The 15267-nt window shown below is 45.5% G+C and overlaps 1 protein-coding gene across 1 annotated transcript in view; it reads left to right on the forward strand.

Annotated features, from left to right (window-relative positions):
• Positions 1–10332, forward strand: part of LOC143990164 (anosmin-1-like) — a 43681-nt gene extending 33349 nt beyond the window's left edge. The window contains exons 12-14 of the mRNA XM_077490307.1: positions 4590–4792; positions 7635–7764; positions 10105–10332. Of these exons, the coding sequence (XP_077346433.1) occupies positions 4590–4792; positions 7635–7763 (332 nt within the window). The 3' untranslated portion in view covers position 7764; positions 10105–10332. The remainder of the gene's footprint in view (positions 1–4589; positions 4793–7634; positions 7765–10104) is intronic.
• Positions 10333–15267: the final 4935 nt, after the last annotated feature.

The raw sequence follows: 15267 nt of genomic DNA on the forward strand, positions 1-15267 counted from the left end.
AATCCGACTGTGTGTGGTATGCATCGGACTGATTCCGTCGGAATATCCGTCGGACCCAATTTTCCAACATGTTGGAAATATTTACCGACCAACTGGGCCGATCGGACATACTCCGATCATGTGTAGAGAATTTTGATCGGACCAAGTGCCACGCATGCTCAGATCAAATTCCTACATCAAAGCTATTGGCTACTAGCCTGAATATAGTCCCATCGTAACGAAATCACGTCATCACGTTCTGAAAGATCGGATTTTTCGCCAACTTTGTCTGACCGTGTGTATGCAACAGTTTCGGACAAGATCCGACAGACAAAATCCGACGGGCAAAATCCGACGGATTTGGTTGTGGAAATCTCCGACCGTGTGTACAGGGGCTTACACAATTCTATTGCTGGTTGCCAGTGATAAAGTCACTAGTGAACCAAGGCCCTAACACTGCTAAAGTTTCATATTTGAGGCTGGATTCACACTATCTTTGCATGCGGCTCACAGCAGGGTCTGGTGCATCCTCATTCACAGTGTCAGGCCCAATTTCAGCCTGGATTTTTTCAGAATTTGGACCTGAAACTAACCAAAAAACGCACAGGGCTCCTGTGTAAATTCGCACACGGAGCCTCAGCGGAGATATGTGAACCAGCTCCATAGAGAGCTGGTCAAAATCTCCTGCTATTGTGAATAGGATGTGGGCAACCCGGATCCAATTCACAATAGTGTAAACCCAGACTAAAGTATACTTCTCTTGCTTAACCACTTCAGCCCCGGACCATTTTGCTTGTCAAAGACCAGACCACTTTTTGCGATTCGGCACTGCGACGCTTTAACTGACAATTGCGCGGTCATGCGACTTGGCTCCCAAACAAGATTGGCGGCCTTTTTTTCCCACAAATAGAGCTTTCTTTTGGTGGTATTTGATCACCTCTGCGTGTTTTTTTTTTTTGCGCTATAGACAAAAATAGAGCGACAATTTTGAAAAAAACACATTATTTTTTACTTTTTGTTATAATAAATATCCCCCAAAAATATATAAAAAAAAAATTTTTTTCCCTCAGTCTAGGCCGATACCTATTCTTCTACATATCTTTGGTATAAAAAATCGCAATAAGTGATTATTGATTGGTTTGCGCAAAAGTTATAGCGTTTACAAAATAGGGGATATTTTTTTGCCATTTTTATTAATAATTTTTTTTTTTTACTAGTAATGTCGGCGATCAGCTATTTTTATTGTGACTGCAACATTATGGCGGACACATCGGACATTTTTGACACATTTTTGGGACCATTGTCATTTATACAGCAATCACTGCTATATAAATGCCCTGATTCCTGTGTAAATGACACTGGCAGTGAAGGGGTTAACCAGTGGGTTGCAGTGTAGGGGTTAAGTGTTCCTAGGGGTGTGTTACTAACTGTAGGGGGCTGGACTTTCATTTAGTGAACACTGATCTCTGCTCCAATCACATGGAGCAGAGATCAGCATCACTAGTTGCTAGGCAGAATGGGGAAATGCTGTTTACAACGGCATTTCTCCATTCAGCCGCCCTGTGAGACGATCGTGGGTATGCCTGCGGCAATCGAGTCTGCGGGACCCGCGACCGGACTCACGGGGGTCCCGACCGGCACGCGAGCGCGCCGCCGGTGGTGCGCTCGCGATGGCAGGGCGGCATTAAAAATTGGACGTACCTGTACGCCAATATGCCTGCCCGTGCCATTCTGCCGATGTACATTGGCGTGCGCTGGTCGGGAACCAGTTAAAGTGGTTGTAAACCCCAGACATGAAATATAAACAAAGTATATCCCTCTATAGCATGAACTTGTCTCAATAAAGAGCACCAAGTGTCATCTCTGTCTGTTGTCTTATTCCTCTACTATCAGCATGAATCACTTCTGACAAGTTTTCCTGACACTTAGGCCGCGTACACACGCGCGGACTGTTCGCCCAACCTTGTCTGCTGAACAGTGTTTGGGCGGACAGTCCGCTCGTGTGTGGGGCTTCAGCGGACAGTTTCAGCGGACAGTTGGCCGAACAAGGTCTTACGGAAATTCCGAAAAACTGTCCGCTGAAACAAGGTTTCAGCGGACTGTTCGCTCGTGTGTAGGCTTGTTCGGCCAACTAAGTCTCGCGCATGCTCAGAAAGGATTTCCACGTCGGAAGGTTGCATTGCAGTGTATAGGACGTCGTATTTTTCGTCCCGTCGTACGTGCCGTTCACGTCATCGCGCACGGTTTCAGCAAACTGTTCGTCCGTCGTGTGTGGCCATGTCCGTCCATGCTAAGTTTGAGCGGACTGTTCGCTCAAACTGTTGGACGGACAAAGTTGGGCCAACAGTCCGCGCGTGTGTACGCGGCCTAAGCGAAAAAAGGTGACATGGGAAGGATATCTAGCTGATTGACAGAATGAGCTCTGTTCCTGTGTGCTTTGTGAAGGGAGTGTGTCCCTTCTTTTCAATCAGCTCTCCTCACTGAGTTCTGCAGAGTGTAACCTTCAGCTCTCTGTCCCCCTTGTTTCTGACATCTCAGACAAGCTTTATTAATTCTGGACTTTTAAAGGCTGTAGAGAAGAGAAGGTTGCAGATAAACAGGTACAACGTATGTAGGAGGATTAAGAGAAAACATGTTTTTAATATTTCTGGGTACAATAATCCCTACTCCATGAAATCTTTTTTAACTGTCCTCTCTGGGCCCAGTCACACCATCATGTTATAGTTGGTAATTTTTGTTATGTGTGTAGTCCACTGCGAAAAAGTGCTACTTGTTACTTTTTTGTTTTATTAGGCAGTCCATTCAAAATAAAAGATTGCCTTTAACGCAGTGCACATTACATGCAGCATAAAATATTTTACTGCAAGTATGCTAATGCGGCTTAAAAATGTGAATGGCCCCTAAAGAAGAGGTCATCCGAGGGCCTGACACATCATTTCTGATTCAGATTTACAGTATGTGTTTATATCCACTTCGCGCCTGCTCTATAGCCAAAAGATGGCTACAGAGTGGACACTATCTGCCGGGAGGGCGTCCCTGGACGTCCTCGTATTTGCTTCCCCTGCATGTTGGGTCTGTCTAAGTGGCCAGGCTGTGAAAAAGTCCCACACATGTGGTATTGTAATACTCAGGAGGAGTAACAGAATGTATTTTCAGGAATTATTTGTGGTATACACATGCCATGTGAGAGAAATAACCTATTACAATGACAATTTTGTGGGGGAAAAAAAAAAATCATCATTTTGCAAAGAATTGTGGGAAAAAATGACAACGCCAAAAACCTCACTATGCCTCTTACTAAATACCTTGGAATGTCTACTTTCCAAAAAAGGGGATATTTGGGGGGTATTTGTACTTTTCTGGCTTGTTCGGGTTGCAAGAAATGAGATAGGCCACCAGTACATCAGATGTGATAAATTTTTTGATTTGCACCACAGCTTGTAGACTCTCTAACTTTCACAAAGACGAAATAATATCCACTAATTTGGGTTATTTTTACCAAAGATATGTAGCAGTATAAATTGTGGCCAAAATTTATGAAGAAAAATTAATAATTTGCATAATTTTATCACAGAAACAAAGAAAAATGCGCTTTTTTTCGAAATTTTCTGTCTTTTTTCATTTATAGAGCAAAAAATAAAAAAACTAGAGGTGATCAAATACCACCAAAAGAACGCTCTATTTGTGGGAAAAAAAGGACAAGAAATTAATTTGGGTACAGTGTTGCATGACTGAGTAATTGTCATTCAAAGTGTGAGAGCATCGAAAGCTGAAAATTGGTCTGGGCAGGAGGGGTGTTTAAGTGCCCAGTAGGCAAGTGGATATCCTGCTCAAAGTATATGTAAACCCAATAACTAAATTCTCATATAAGCTTTAGGCCCTGTGTCAATGGGCTTTTTCAAGCAGGGTTTGCATTCACAGACATGTCTATTGATATGCAAAAAAGGCTCAAAACAACTTCAGGTCAAATGCACCTGTTGATGAATTTGACATCATCTCAGAGAAAGCCAAAACTGATGCCATACTGATGTCATCAACACAAGCCCAATGGTTGTTAACACTGTATTTACTTTATTTAAAAGTTTTTACTAGAGTAGGGAAAGGTAAAGAGTAAATTAAGAGGGAAGGAGTAGGGGAACCCTTATTGGGTTATTTTTTTACTGTCTGTGTCCTGCTGGGAAGGTTTCCCTTCACTTCCTTTCCTGGAGACACAACAGGAAAAGAGAAAAATTCCCCCCCCCAAGGTGAAAGAAATCCAATCTTAGTTGTCACCGAGAAATTGGTCCCCATTGGATGATTTTCCATGCCTCTTGTGACAACTTCCTTACTGTATCCAAAACTAAAAATAAGAAGCTGGAGACCACAAGCTGCTGTGTGTAACATATTACACAGTCATGCTTTACTGCTTTAACCATCAAGAAACCGGCCTGGAAAATGGCATGCAGCCATAACAACTCAGAGATGCAACAAAGGATGAAAAAATATGAGAAAAACAAATTTTTTATTTGAAATAACCAGACCATAACAATATTAATTTGAAATTAATTGCAGATTAATACTTTGTTGTTTTATGTCCAGTTCTGAAACAGGCTTTATATCTGTAACTCTAGGTCGCCATCGTCTGTCCAGAAATGGGATTCAAAAAACAGAAACATTAACTGCTGCCTTTCATAAAGTAAATGGCAAAATTCAAGGGGAATTTCAATGGCAAGCCTTTAAAAAAGTCCCAACGCAAAACCTTACTAGCTTCCTGTTCAGCTGGGCAGAGATATCAGGAGCGACTGCAGTTTACAGTACACAGATACTACCAGCCGTAAGTACGGATGGCAGATTGAGATTAAAGTGATTGTGAAGCCTAATTTTTGTAATAAAAGAAAAAAGATGTCATACTTGCCTGCTCTGTGCAAAAGGATTGCACAGAGTGGCCCCTTACCTCTTATTCTGGAATACCCTGCTGGCGCTGCCTGCTCTTCCTCTCCTGATTGTGCCCCCATAGCAAGCCTGGTGCTATGAGGGCACACGTGCAGATGTGCTCCTGAGCCGGGCTGTGTGCATCCACAGAGACACAAAGCGCAGCTGGACCCCCCCACCTACAAGATTGATGACAGCAGCAGAAGCCTATGGCTCCCATGCCACTTAAGTCTCCTGTGATGCTAGAAAGAGAACCTGTACCTGAGTAAGTGTTTGGGGGGAAAAGTTAGCGAGGACTTTTTTTACCTTAATGCAAGGAATGCATTAAAGTATAATTTAAAAAAAGGCAGAAGTGATGTCATGCTGACTATGCCTAGGAGTACTGAAGGTGCTAGAATAGGATAGCCATAGGTTTATGGACATTAAAGTGGTTGTAAACCCTTACAACACACTTTCACCTACAGGCTGTCCTGTAGGTGCTGTAAATATCTCCTAAACCTACATGGTTTAGGAGATATTTATGCCACGTACATGCGATCGGACTATCTGGCGGACTTGGTCCGGCGGACAAGTCGCCCATGTGTGGGATCCAGCGGACTTTTTCTTCCCAAAAGTCCGGCAGACTTTGAAAGAAGTCTTGACTTAAAACAATCCGCCTGTCTGTGTGCTAGTCCGCCGGACTTTTGAAATGAATGGACTTGCCCACACACGGAGTAAAGTCCATTAATTGCGAACGTGGCTCCAGGTAGACGGAACTAGCTAAGGAAGTGAATGTCGCTGCCTCCATCGGCGAGATTGACACCTCGCTAGCCCCACGGCGTGGGGGTCCCCCCAAAGTCCATATCAGACCATTATCTGAGCATGCAGCCCGGCCGGTCAAGAAAGGGGGTAGGGACAAGCGAGGACCCCCCTCCTGAGCCGTACCAGGCTGCATGCCCTCAACATGGGGGGGTGCTTTGGGGAAGGGGAGCCCTGCGGCCGCCCACCCCAAAGCACCATGTCCCCATATTAATGAGGACAAGGGCCTCTTCCCGTCAACCCTGGCTGTTGGTTGTCGGGGTCTGCCGGTGGGGTTTTTTTTAGAATCCGGGAGCCCCCTTTAATAAGGGGCCCCCAGATTCCGACCCCCTACCCTATGTGAATGAGTATGGGGTATGATGTACCCGGGGGTCTTCTGACTTGGGGGGTCTTGTCCCGCTGTTCGATTCTTCTTGCCGGACCTCTGCTTTCTTCTTCCAGCTCTTTAACTAGCGTTGGCCCGGTCCACCCGGTCTTGTCCCTGTCACCGTCTTCTTCTTCTTCCTTTCGATGCTGACACAACGGCGCATCCTCTGGGACTGTGACATCACAAGGGGTGAGGTCACCATGTGACATCACCCCGTGACCCCACCCCTCATCCCTATATAAGTCGCTGCACAAAGTGTCTCTGCCATTAAGGCTGGAGAGATCGTCATGTCAACATCGGAAGGAAGAAGAGGAGAAGAAGAAGAGGAGAAGACAAGACTGGGCCAATGCTAGTAAAAGAGCTGGAAGAAGAAAGTGGAGGCCCGGCAAGAAGAACCGAAGAGCAGGACAAGACCCCCGAAGTCGGAAGAAGACCCCCGGACGGCGGCGGCAACGAAGGAGAAAGCCAGGCTCCTCTGCTAGTAAAAGAGCAGAAGATAGTGGAGGAGCCCGGCGAGAAGACCCCATGAAGAAGGAAGAAGACCCCCGGAGCTGTCTAATAAAGTACTTAAAAACCTGTGTTGTGTTTTTTTATGTACACATTTTTCCCCAGGTGAATGGGTAGGGGTACATCGTACCCCATACTCATTCACGTAGGGTAGGGGGGCAGAATCTGGGGGCCCCCTTATTAAAGGAGGCTCCCGGATTCTGATAAGCCCCCCGCCCGCAGACGCCGACAACCAACAGCCAGGGTTGTCGGGAAAAGGCCCTTGTCCTCATCAACATGGGGACAAGGTGCTTTGGGGTGGGGGGGCCACAGGGCCCCCCTTCCCCAAAGCACCCCCCATGTTGAGGGCACACGGCCTGGTACAGCTCAGGAGGGCGCTCATTCATCCCCACCCCCTTTCCTGACCGCCCGGGCTGCATGCTCAGATAAGGGTTTGGTATGGACTTTGGGGGGACCCCCACGCTGTTTTTTTTGGCGTAGGGGTTCCCCTTTAAATCCATACCAGGTGACGGGGCTAGCGAGGTGTCAATCTCCCTGATGGAGGCAGTGACATTCACTTCCTTCGATAGTTCAGTCTACCTGGAGCCACCTTTAAAATGAACAGACTTTACTCCGTGTGTGGGCAAGTCCGTTCATTTCAAAAGTCCAGCGGATTGTCCACCAGAAAAGTCTGCTCGTGTGTTGGCTCGTTCGGAAAGTCCGGCTGATCGTGTGTACGCAGCATTACAATTCCCTGTACGAGGATGCGCACTTTAGAAGGGTCATGGCGTGCCGTTTTCATTAAAGGACATGCTGTGAATCCCATCAGGGTTTACTTCCTCTTCAAGAATCTGTGCATCCCTTTCAGCTATTCCAGAAGAACCTAAATTAATTTTGAAATTTAATATTTGCCAGCCTAAACATCTTTTTGGGGTTCAGTGGTCCTGTAAGCCTATAGAGGCATAAATGTTGATATTTTAAATGGCAATATTCTGGAAAAAATATATAATAATGTTCTAAATTACTATAACATTGTATTAACACACCTAAAAAGTATTTTACATGACATTAATTCACAGGCCATGTATTACAGGACTTTGCCCGTGTGGTTATTGAGAACCTGAAACCATCTACGGCCTACCACATTAAACTGAGAGCAATCTACAGCAATCAAGAAGAACTGTCTATAGAAAAAACATTCAACACTCCCATATTTAGATGAGGTTAGTTAACCAAAAAAGAGATTCAAACTGGTTGGATGGAATATGGCACTTGAATTGAACTGCTTGCACTTTTAATCAATATGCCTGCCTGTGTTACTTCTTGACCAAACCAATCCAGGCAAAGTCTTGTACAACAAGCCATTCTGTTTAAAATAGAAATAAAAGGCAAAACATATGTGTATATACAGTTAATAAAAATAATTATAAATACCTTTTTATTTTTTTTATAAGTGATCACATAATCTCTGTTCTCAGCTGCATAAGGGTCTTAGAGAGGTGGGGGTGGAGAAATAGCAGCATACTAATCTTCCCAGTGAATGGCGATGTGGGGGGGGGCGTGTCAGCACAAATCTGATCATTAGAGGACAGTTAGTCTGTACTGCTGGGGTCTGCACTGCTGGGGGAGTCTGCACTGAGGGGGGGTGTCTGTACTGCTGGGGGGTCCTCACTGAGGTAGGGGTGTCTGTACTGATGGAGGGGTCTGCACTGAGGGGGGTCTCTGTACTGCTGGGGGGTATGTACTGAGATGGGGGTGTCTGTACTGATGGGGGGGTCTGCACTGAGGGGGGTCTGTAGGGGTGTCTACATGTGGGGGGGATCTGCACTAGGGGGTCTGTTCTGAGGGGAGGTCTGCACTGAGGTGGCGGTGTCTGTACTGATGGGGGGTTGACACTGAGGTGGGGTGTCTGTACTGATGGAGGGATCTGCACTGAGGTGGGGGGTGTCTGCTGTACCAATGGGGAGTCTGCACCAAGGTGGGGGTATCTGTACTGATGGATGGGGTCTGCACTGAGGGGGTGTCTGTACTGAGGGGAGAGGTTTATACTGAGGGAGGGGGTCTGTACCGAGGGAGGGGGATCTATACTGTGGGAGGGGGGTCTGTACTGGGGTGGGGGGTGACGCCATTTTTTTTGCACCGGGTGACACCAACCCTAGTAATGCCACTGGTCTGTCCGACAGTAGCCGGCCATTCGGTCAGCTTATTTCGGACATTCATGCAGGAAAACCAGCAGCCAACCGACTCCTGATCTGCGCTCTCAGCCAATGGCAGAGATCGCTGATCAGTGTTCTGGCAAGGGGGCCGTCCCTCTCGGAACACAACAGCAGCAGGGGAGATCGCTTGGCTAACCTCACATGGTTAGTACAACGGCTCCCCAACGGATTGGTCCGTTTTTTTTTCATGCAACCCAAGGTTGCAAGAAAAATATCTGCAGTGTGTTTTTGAACTATAAACAAAAGAAGAGCAACAATTTTGAAAAAACACATATGTTTTACTTTTTGCTATAGTAAATATCCCAATTTAAAAACAAAAATATATTTTTTCCTCAGTTTAGGCCGATATGTATTCTTCTACATATTTTTGGTAGAAAAAATAAATAAATCGCAATAAGCGTATATTGATTGGTTTGTGCAAAAGTTATAGCGTCTACAAACTATGGGAAAGATTTATGGCATATATATGCCGTTTTTATTATTATTATTATTTTACTATTAATGGCGGTGATCTGCAATTTTTTGTGGTATTGCAATGTTGCGGCGGACAGGTAGGACACTTTTGATACATTTTTGGGACCAGTGACATTTACAGAGCGATCAGTGCTATAAATATGCACTGATTACTATGCAAATGTCACTGGCAGTGAAGGGATTAACACTAGGGGGCGATCAAGGGGCTAACTGTGTTCCCTATTGTGTGTTCTAACTGTGGGGGGATGGGACTAACTAGGAAAGATGACAGATCGCAGTTTGTACTTTGTAGAAACACACAATCTGTCATCTCTCCTCTGACAGCACACACAAACCCCTGGCTGCCACTCGTGCACGTGCTCGTGCGTGGCCGGCAGCGATCTCCCTATGGTGGCTCTGGTGTGCAGCGGGCACACACCCTCTGGTGGCTCTCCTGGGCAAAGCCATATATGTACGGAATTTCGCCCAGGAGAGCCATTCTGCCGCAGTAAATCTGCGTGAGCCGGTCGGGAACTGGTTAAGGTGACACTATATGATAAGGCAATGTATGTGCCGTCATGTACACTGCTCCATGCACACTACAAATTCCTAGTCCATACTCCACTTCATTGAGCAAGTGGCTACATTCCTACATACAATGAGAGCATGGAGAATAAATGTAGCCACCCTCCAACAGGAAATTGGATCACATCAGCAAAAGAGAAATTTGAAGATTTAGTAGAGGCCAAGAGCAAAAGGAAGATATTTTGAGTTTAGAATACAGAGATGATTTGATTTATTTTATTTTTTTATTGAAGTTTAACTTTACCTTAAAATGTAAACTTTATCACTATTTAACTATATGATTTATGTTTGTTTCCTCTTTTTTCCCAGGTAAATGACAGGCTGACATGTAACCATACATTAGGAAAGGATATGAGATGACATCCTAGACCATCACAAAAAAAAATGATTTATCGTTCCCTTAATTATTGCTTCCACTTCACCTATTGAAAATAATTGTTGCAAGAATCCAGACATCCGAGTTATTTTATACCTGTCTTAGATTTTATTTATACATTTTAAATGATCTTTTGATAATGCATTTTGTGTAAAAAAATATGTTATTTTTGTTGTATTTATATCATATAAATTATTTAAAGGAAAATTGTCTTCATTTGGGGAACAAAAAATACATTTTTTTACATAAATGTTTATGTGGGCCAGAATATCACTAAATGGGACCTGTGGTAGAGTAAGCCCCTGTACACACGGTCGGAGAATCCGTCGGAATGTGTCCTATCGGACCGTGTCGTCGGATAATCCGACTGTGTGTGGTATGCATCGGACTGATTCCGTCCGAATATCCGTCGGACCCAATTTTCCAACATGTTGGAAATATTTCCCGACCAACTGGTTCGATTGGACATACTCCGATCATGTGTAGAGAATTTTGATCGGACCAAGTGCCACGCATGCTCAGATCAAATTCCTACATCAAAGCTATTGGCTACTAGCCTGAATGTAGTCCCATCGTAATGAAATTACGTCATCACGTTCTGAAAGATCGGATTTTTCGACAACTTAGTCCGACCGTGTGTATGCAACAGTTTCGGACACAATCCGTCGGACTAAATCCGATGGACAAATTCCGATGGATTTGTTTGGCAGAATCTCCGACCGTGTGTACAGGGGCTAAGGCTTCATGCACGGACGTTTGCATGCATTAAATATGCCTCAATTATTTCCCAGGAACACACACCAATAAAGAAAATCACAAAACAAATAAATACAAAATGGCTTCAGCTGGCTCTTCAACCACCAGAAAAACCCCTCTAATATATTTCACCCATATAGGGCTTAATCATTGGGGCCTCTATGATTAAACCCTGTATGGGTGAAACATGTTAGAGGTGCTAACCTTATAAGTGGAGAGCCAGTTGAAGCCAATTTGTGTTCATTTGTTTTGTGATTCATTTTATTGGGGTCCTGGGAAACATATGTGGCTATATGGATGGACTTGATGTGTTGTTGTCAGTGACCTAGGACCCAGCAGCAATGTTTGAATTGGCTGGTGTATCTGACAAGAGTATGTGAGTGATGCTGCTTTTTATTCAGCTTACAAAAAATATGCCTAATTTCAAATTGCCAGTGTTTACCCATGCTCAAGGTGCTACAGGTGGAGCAAACAGCCAGCCATAGAAGTGACCTAGTACTTGTGTAAACTCCCATAAATTCTGTGGATCTGCATTTACCCATGTAGCGCCCCCCTGACCCCTGGAGGCATGGTGGCATCTCCAGAGACAAGGATGGGCCAGCATTTCACCTGAGGGCTGAGCCCATAGCTAAAATAAAGGACTGAAAAAACATTGGGCGCCAGTCACTTTCTGTCTTTTCAGATTTATTGGTCATCACACATAAGGAGGTGAGGTTAGGGATCCCACATACCCAGACGAACACTTTCAGACTTTTCCAGATCCATTTCCAGCTTCACAGTATCATAAACTTTAATCCAACTTGGTAGCACTGTAGGAAACATCTTAGCTGGTTCACAGACTTCTCTCCCTGTTTTCTAAGCTTCTGTGCATTCTCTTTAAGAGAATCATCAGGTCTGTGAGAAGTCAGCCTTTATCCTAGCCTTTTCCAGCAAAGTCCTCCTTCTGGGTCTTGACCTTTGCACAGCTTCTTACATTGACAGGCAGGACAGCCTTCAGGACTACTTCAAGCCTATTTCCACAGCCAGAGCACATGGTAGGCCCCACACAGGCTTTGGGCCTAATAGATCACTTCACCAGCACCATCCCAGGCTGCAGCCTAGGGGAAGCAAGAGCCTGAAAAGGTCTGCCCCAAATATTTATATCCCTCCTCTCCCCCACCCATCATACGTCAGTGGTAAATAACCTCCTACTGGGTTGGTTGGTTCATAAATCTTGTCATAACGCTTGTTGTGGATCTCATACTATTGTCAGTGGTAACAGTGACACCAGTAGCAGCAGAGAGAAATCACAGCTCTGAGTTTAGGAGAAAAGCAAGTGATGAAAGAAACTTCATATTCAGCTTGGGCTGACTACCATCCACCAAAGCTAAAGTTAGGTGGTAATCCATGTTTAGGACAGGGTGCTACACCCATGCATGCATGCATGCACAGCTTATTTTCCAAAAGTGGATGTTTCTCATTCAGAAAATGTTTTGTAGGCACATGCATGGGTATACACTGATGCATAAAAGTAATGCATTTAAACAAGTACAGGGGTACAAAGCCATTTACTTCTATGGCTGGCTGTACACCCCACCTAAGGTTGCAGGAAAACATCAGGAATTTTATGCTAGGCATATTATATGCTTGCAAAAATGTACATAGTTACATAGTTAAACAGTAGGTGAGATTGAAAAAAAAAGAAAAGAAGTCCATCAAGTTCAACCTATGTGTGTGATTATATGTCAGTATTACATTGTATATCCCTGTATGTTGTGGTCATTCAGGTGCTTATCTAATAGTTTCTTGAAACCATCGATGCCCCTCGCTGAGACCACCGTCTGTGGAAGGGAATTCCACGTCCTTGCCACTCTTACAGTAAAGAACCCTCTACGTAGTTTAAGGTTAAACCTCTTTTCTTCTAATTTTAATGAGTGGCCACGTGTCTTGTTAAACTCCCTTCCGTGAGTCTAATGGGTTTGACCTCCCCTTACACCTTCCATTCCAAAGGGCTTTCTGATCAGATCCACCTGTCAGTTTTTCAAGCAGAACTGATCAGAAGCTACATATAGGTATATGGGAAGGCAGATATAAACAGAAGTGCATCCATTTAAATCTGCTTACCTCCTAGTCCTTCTTGGTCCAGAAAAAATGGAAAAGGACTGTATAATTGTTTTTATTTTCTGAGCATAAGCATGATGCATCAGAGGTAACCTCATGCAAGTGGACACCGTAGATTAAACTGGGGTCTCAAAAGGTCCATTGTCAAAATGCAATTAAATAAAATCAAATGAGCTGATCTGGCATGTGTGATAGAACCCTAATTTCTAGCCTAGTAACAGGCTCTTAACATTACCAACCTGCCCATTTACTAGCAAATCATGCTTTTTTCCGGGAGCCCCCTGTCAGGTCACCTTGAGGCGAGGTGACAGATGCACACCGCAGGGATCAGGAGTGCACCGCAAGGTTGTGGACCCTAGGGCTGACTGCTGCAGACGGGAGACAGGTCCCACCGGGGTTAGAGCGTAAGATTCCCTGGGGCGCGGAGTCTAAGAGCCAGCAGGTGTTCACCAGCGCCTCGAGTGGTGAGGATGGACTTGGCTGCAACTGGCTCCAGGTCGCGACCCCCAGGGTCCCCCAGCTCACACCCCCAGTAGGCAACAGGAGGATAGGGATGGTGAGGGACAAAGCCAAGGTCGGGGCCACAAACACACAGAAATAGACAGGGACACGCCAAAAGGTCAGGATCACAGGCAAACAGGGATAGTCAAAGACACACCAAAGTCGGTAACGGAACAACAGAAGAGCACACGGCAGGAAACAGGAAGCTGAACACACAAAGGAATACACAATGGTTGATCAGCACTGTTGGCCTGCAGTGCACAGGTTAATAAAGGTTCCCTGATAGGACCTGGGGTGGAGCCATGCTTAGAGGAGAGGTTATAAAAACCACCAGGTGGAAGTGGCTGGCCTCTTAGTCTGAACACATGAGGGGAGGTAAGCAAACAGGAAGATCACTGCATAACCATGACAGTACCCTCCCTCTTACGAGGCCTCCCCCTCCCCCGCCTGGGTCCAGGCTTAAAGGGAAACTCCAGATAGAACCTCCTCAATAGACGAGGAGCAAAGACCTCAGATGCAGTGATCCAAGACCTCTCCTCAGGACTCAACCCTTTCTAAAGTACGAGGTACTGAAGAATGCCTTTACGGAGCCGGGAATCCAAAACTTGACTAACCTCGTATTTTAGATTATCCTCAGAGACCGAAACCGAGGTAGGGAGAGGACGAGAGGACTTGAGGACTAAAGGCTTTTTAGGAATGGGTAAGGGCATGAGAAGATCAGGAGTCTGAGCAGGGTCCCCCACACCCTTAAAGATGAGATGGGCATCCATAACAGGTCCACCAGACTGGGCAGAGGTCAGTGGATCCCTGAGGTCAGGTTGGTTAGAAGGTGACATGTCACAAGAGTCAAGCTGGATAGCTGCAACACCAACAGAATGCAGAGAACCCTGAGAAAAAGATTGAAAACCCCTCCTGGCCGAATGAGGTATTCTATCCAAAGGATGGATTGAGCCTCTTAAACGGGTTTGAATGGACATAGTAGCAGTAGGGTGAGGCCAGGTCACCGAAGGTGCTGAACAAGAAGCAGGAAGCTCATTGGGCATGGGCTGGACTGGCATAACTGGTGCAGAGGTCAACTGAATAGTCTTGTCAGGTGTAGCGACCATCTCAATCGCATCACAGGGCATAGCAACTGTGGAACTTGCAGACAAGTTAGCCTGGCTGTGCGTCCAAGGGAGATTAGGGACAGGCAAAGGTAAATGGTTATGTGAACTGGAGTGAATGATCGACTCAGGTTCATAGGTGGGCCCCTCATCCAGAGTACCACATGACCTAGAGAGTGCATTAGTTCGACTATTGCAGGACGCAACCCAGAGATCGCTATATACAGCGGGAAGAGCAGAAGATACTGGGATGGTGGTAACAGGAAGTTTCTCCTTTGGTGTACCCTTGAGTAGGCAGGAAGAGGAACAGGAGGAACCCCAAGCCAGGATCTGTCCAGCAGACCAGTCAATGTGTGGAGAATGGAGCCGTAACCAAGGAAGACCTAATATGATAGGAGATAAAGCCTTAGGTAAGACAAGGAAGGATATCCACTCCTGGTGGAGTGTCCCTACTGACATCTTAACAGGAAAAGTCTGGAAGCGGATAGGGCCCCCCGGGAGAACCGTGCCATCAATCGCCAAGACCACAAATGGTGTATTAAGGGGCAAAAGGGTAAGTCTCATGGAGGATGCAGTTTTCCAATCCATGAAATTGGCAGCTGCTCTGGAATCCAGATGTGCTGAGACCAAATGAGA

The sequence above is a fragment of the Lithobates pipiens genome, unplaced genomic scaffold (genome assembly GCF_037356315.1).
Source record: "Lithobates pipiens isolate NorthernLeopardFrog02 unplaced genomic scaffold, aLitPip1_a1.2 Scaffold_18, whole genome shotgun sequence".
NCBI lineage: Eukaryota > Metazoa > Chordata > Amphibia > Anura > Ranidae > Lithobates > Lithobates pipiens.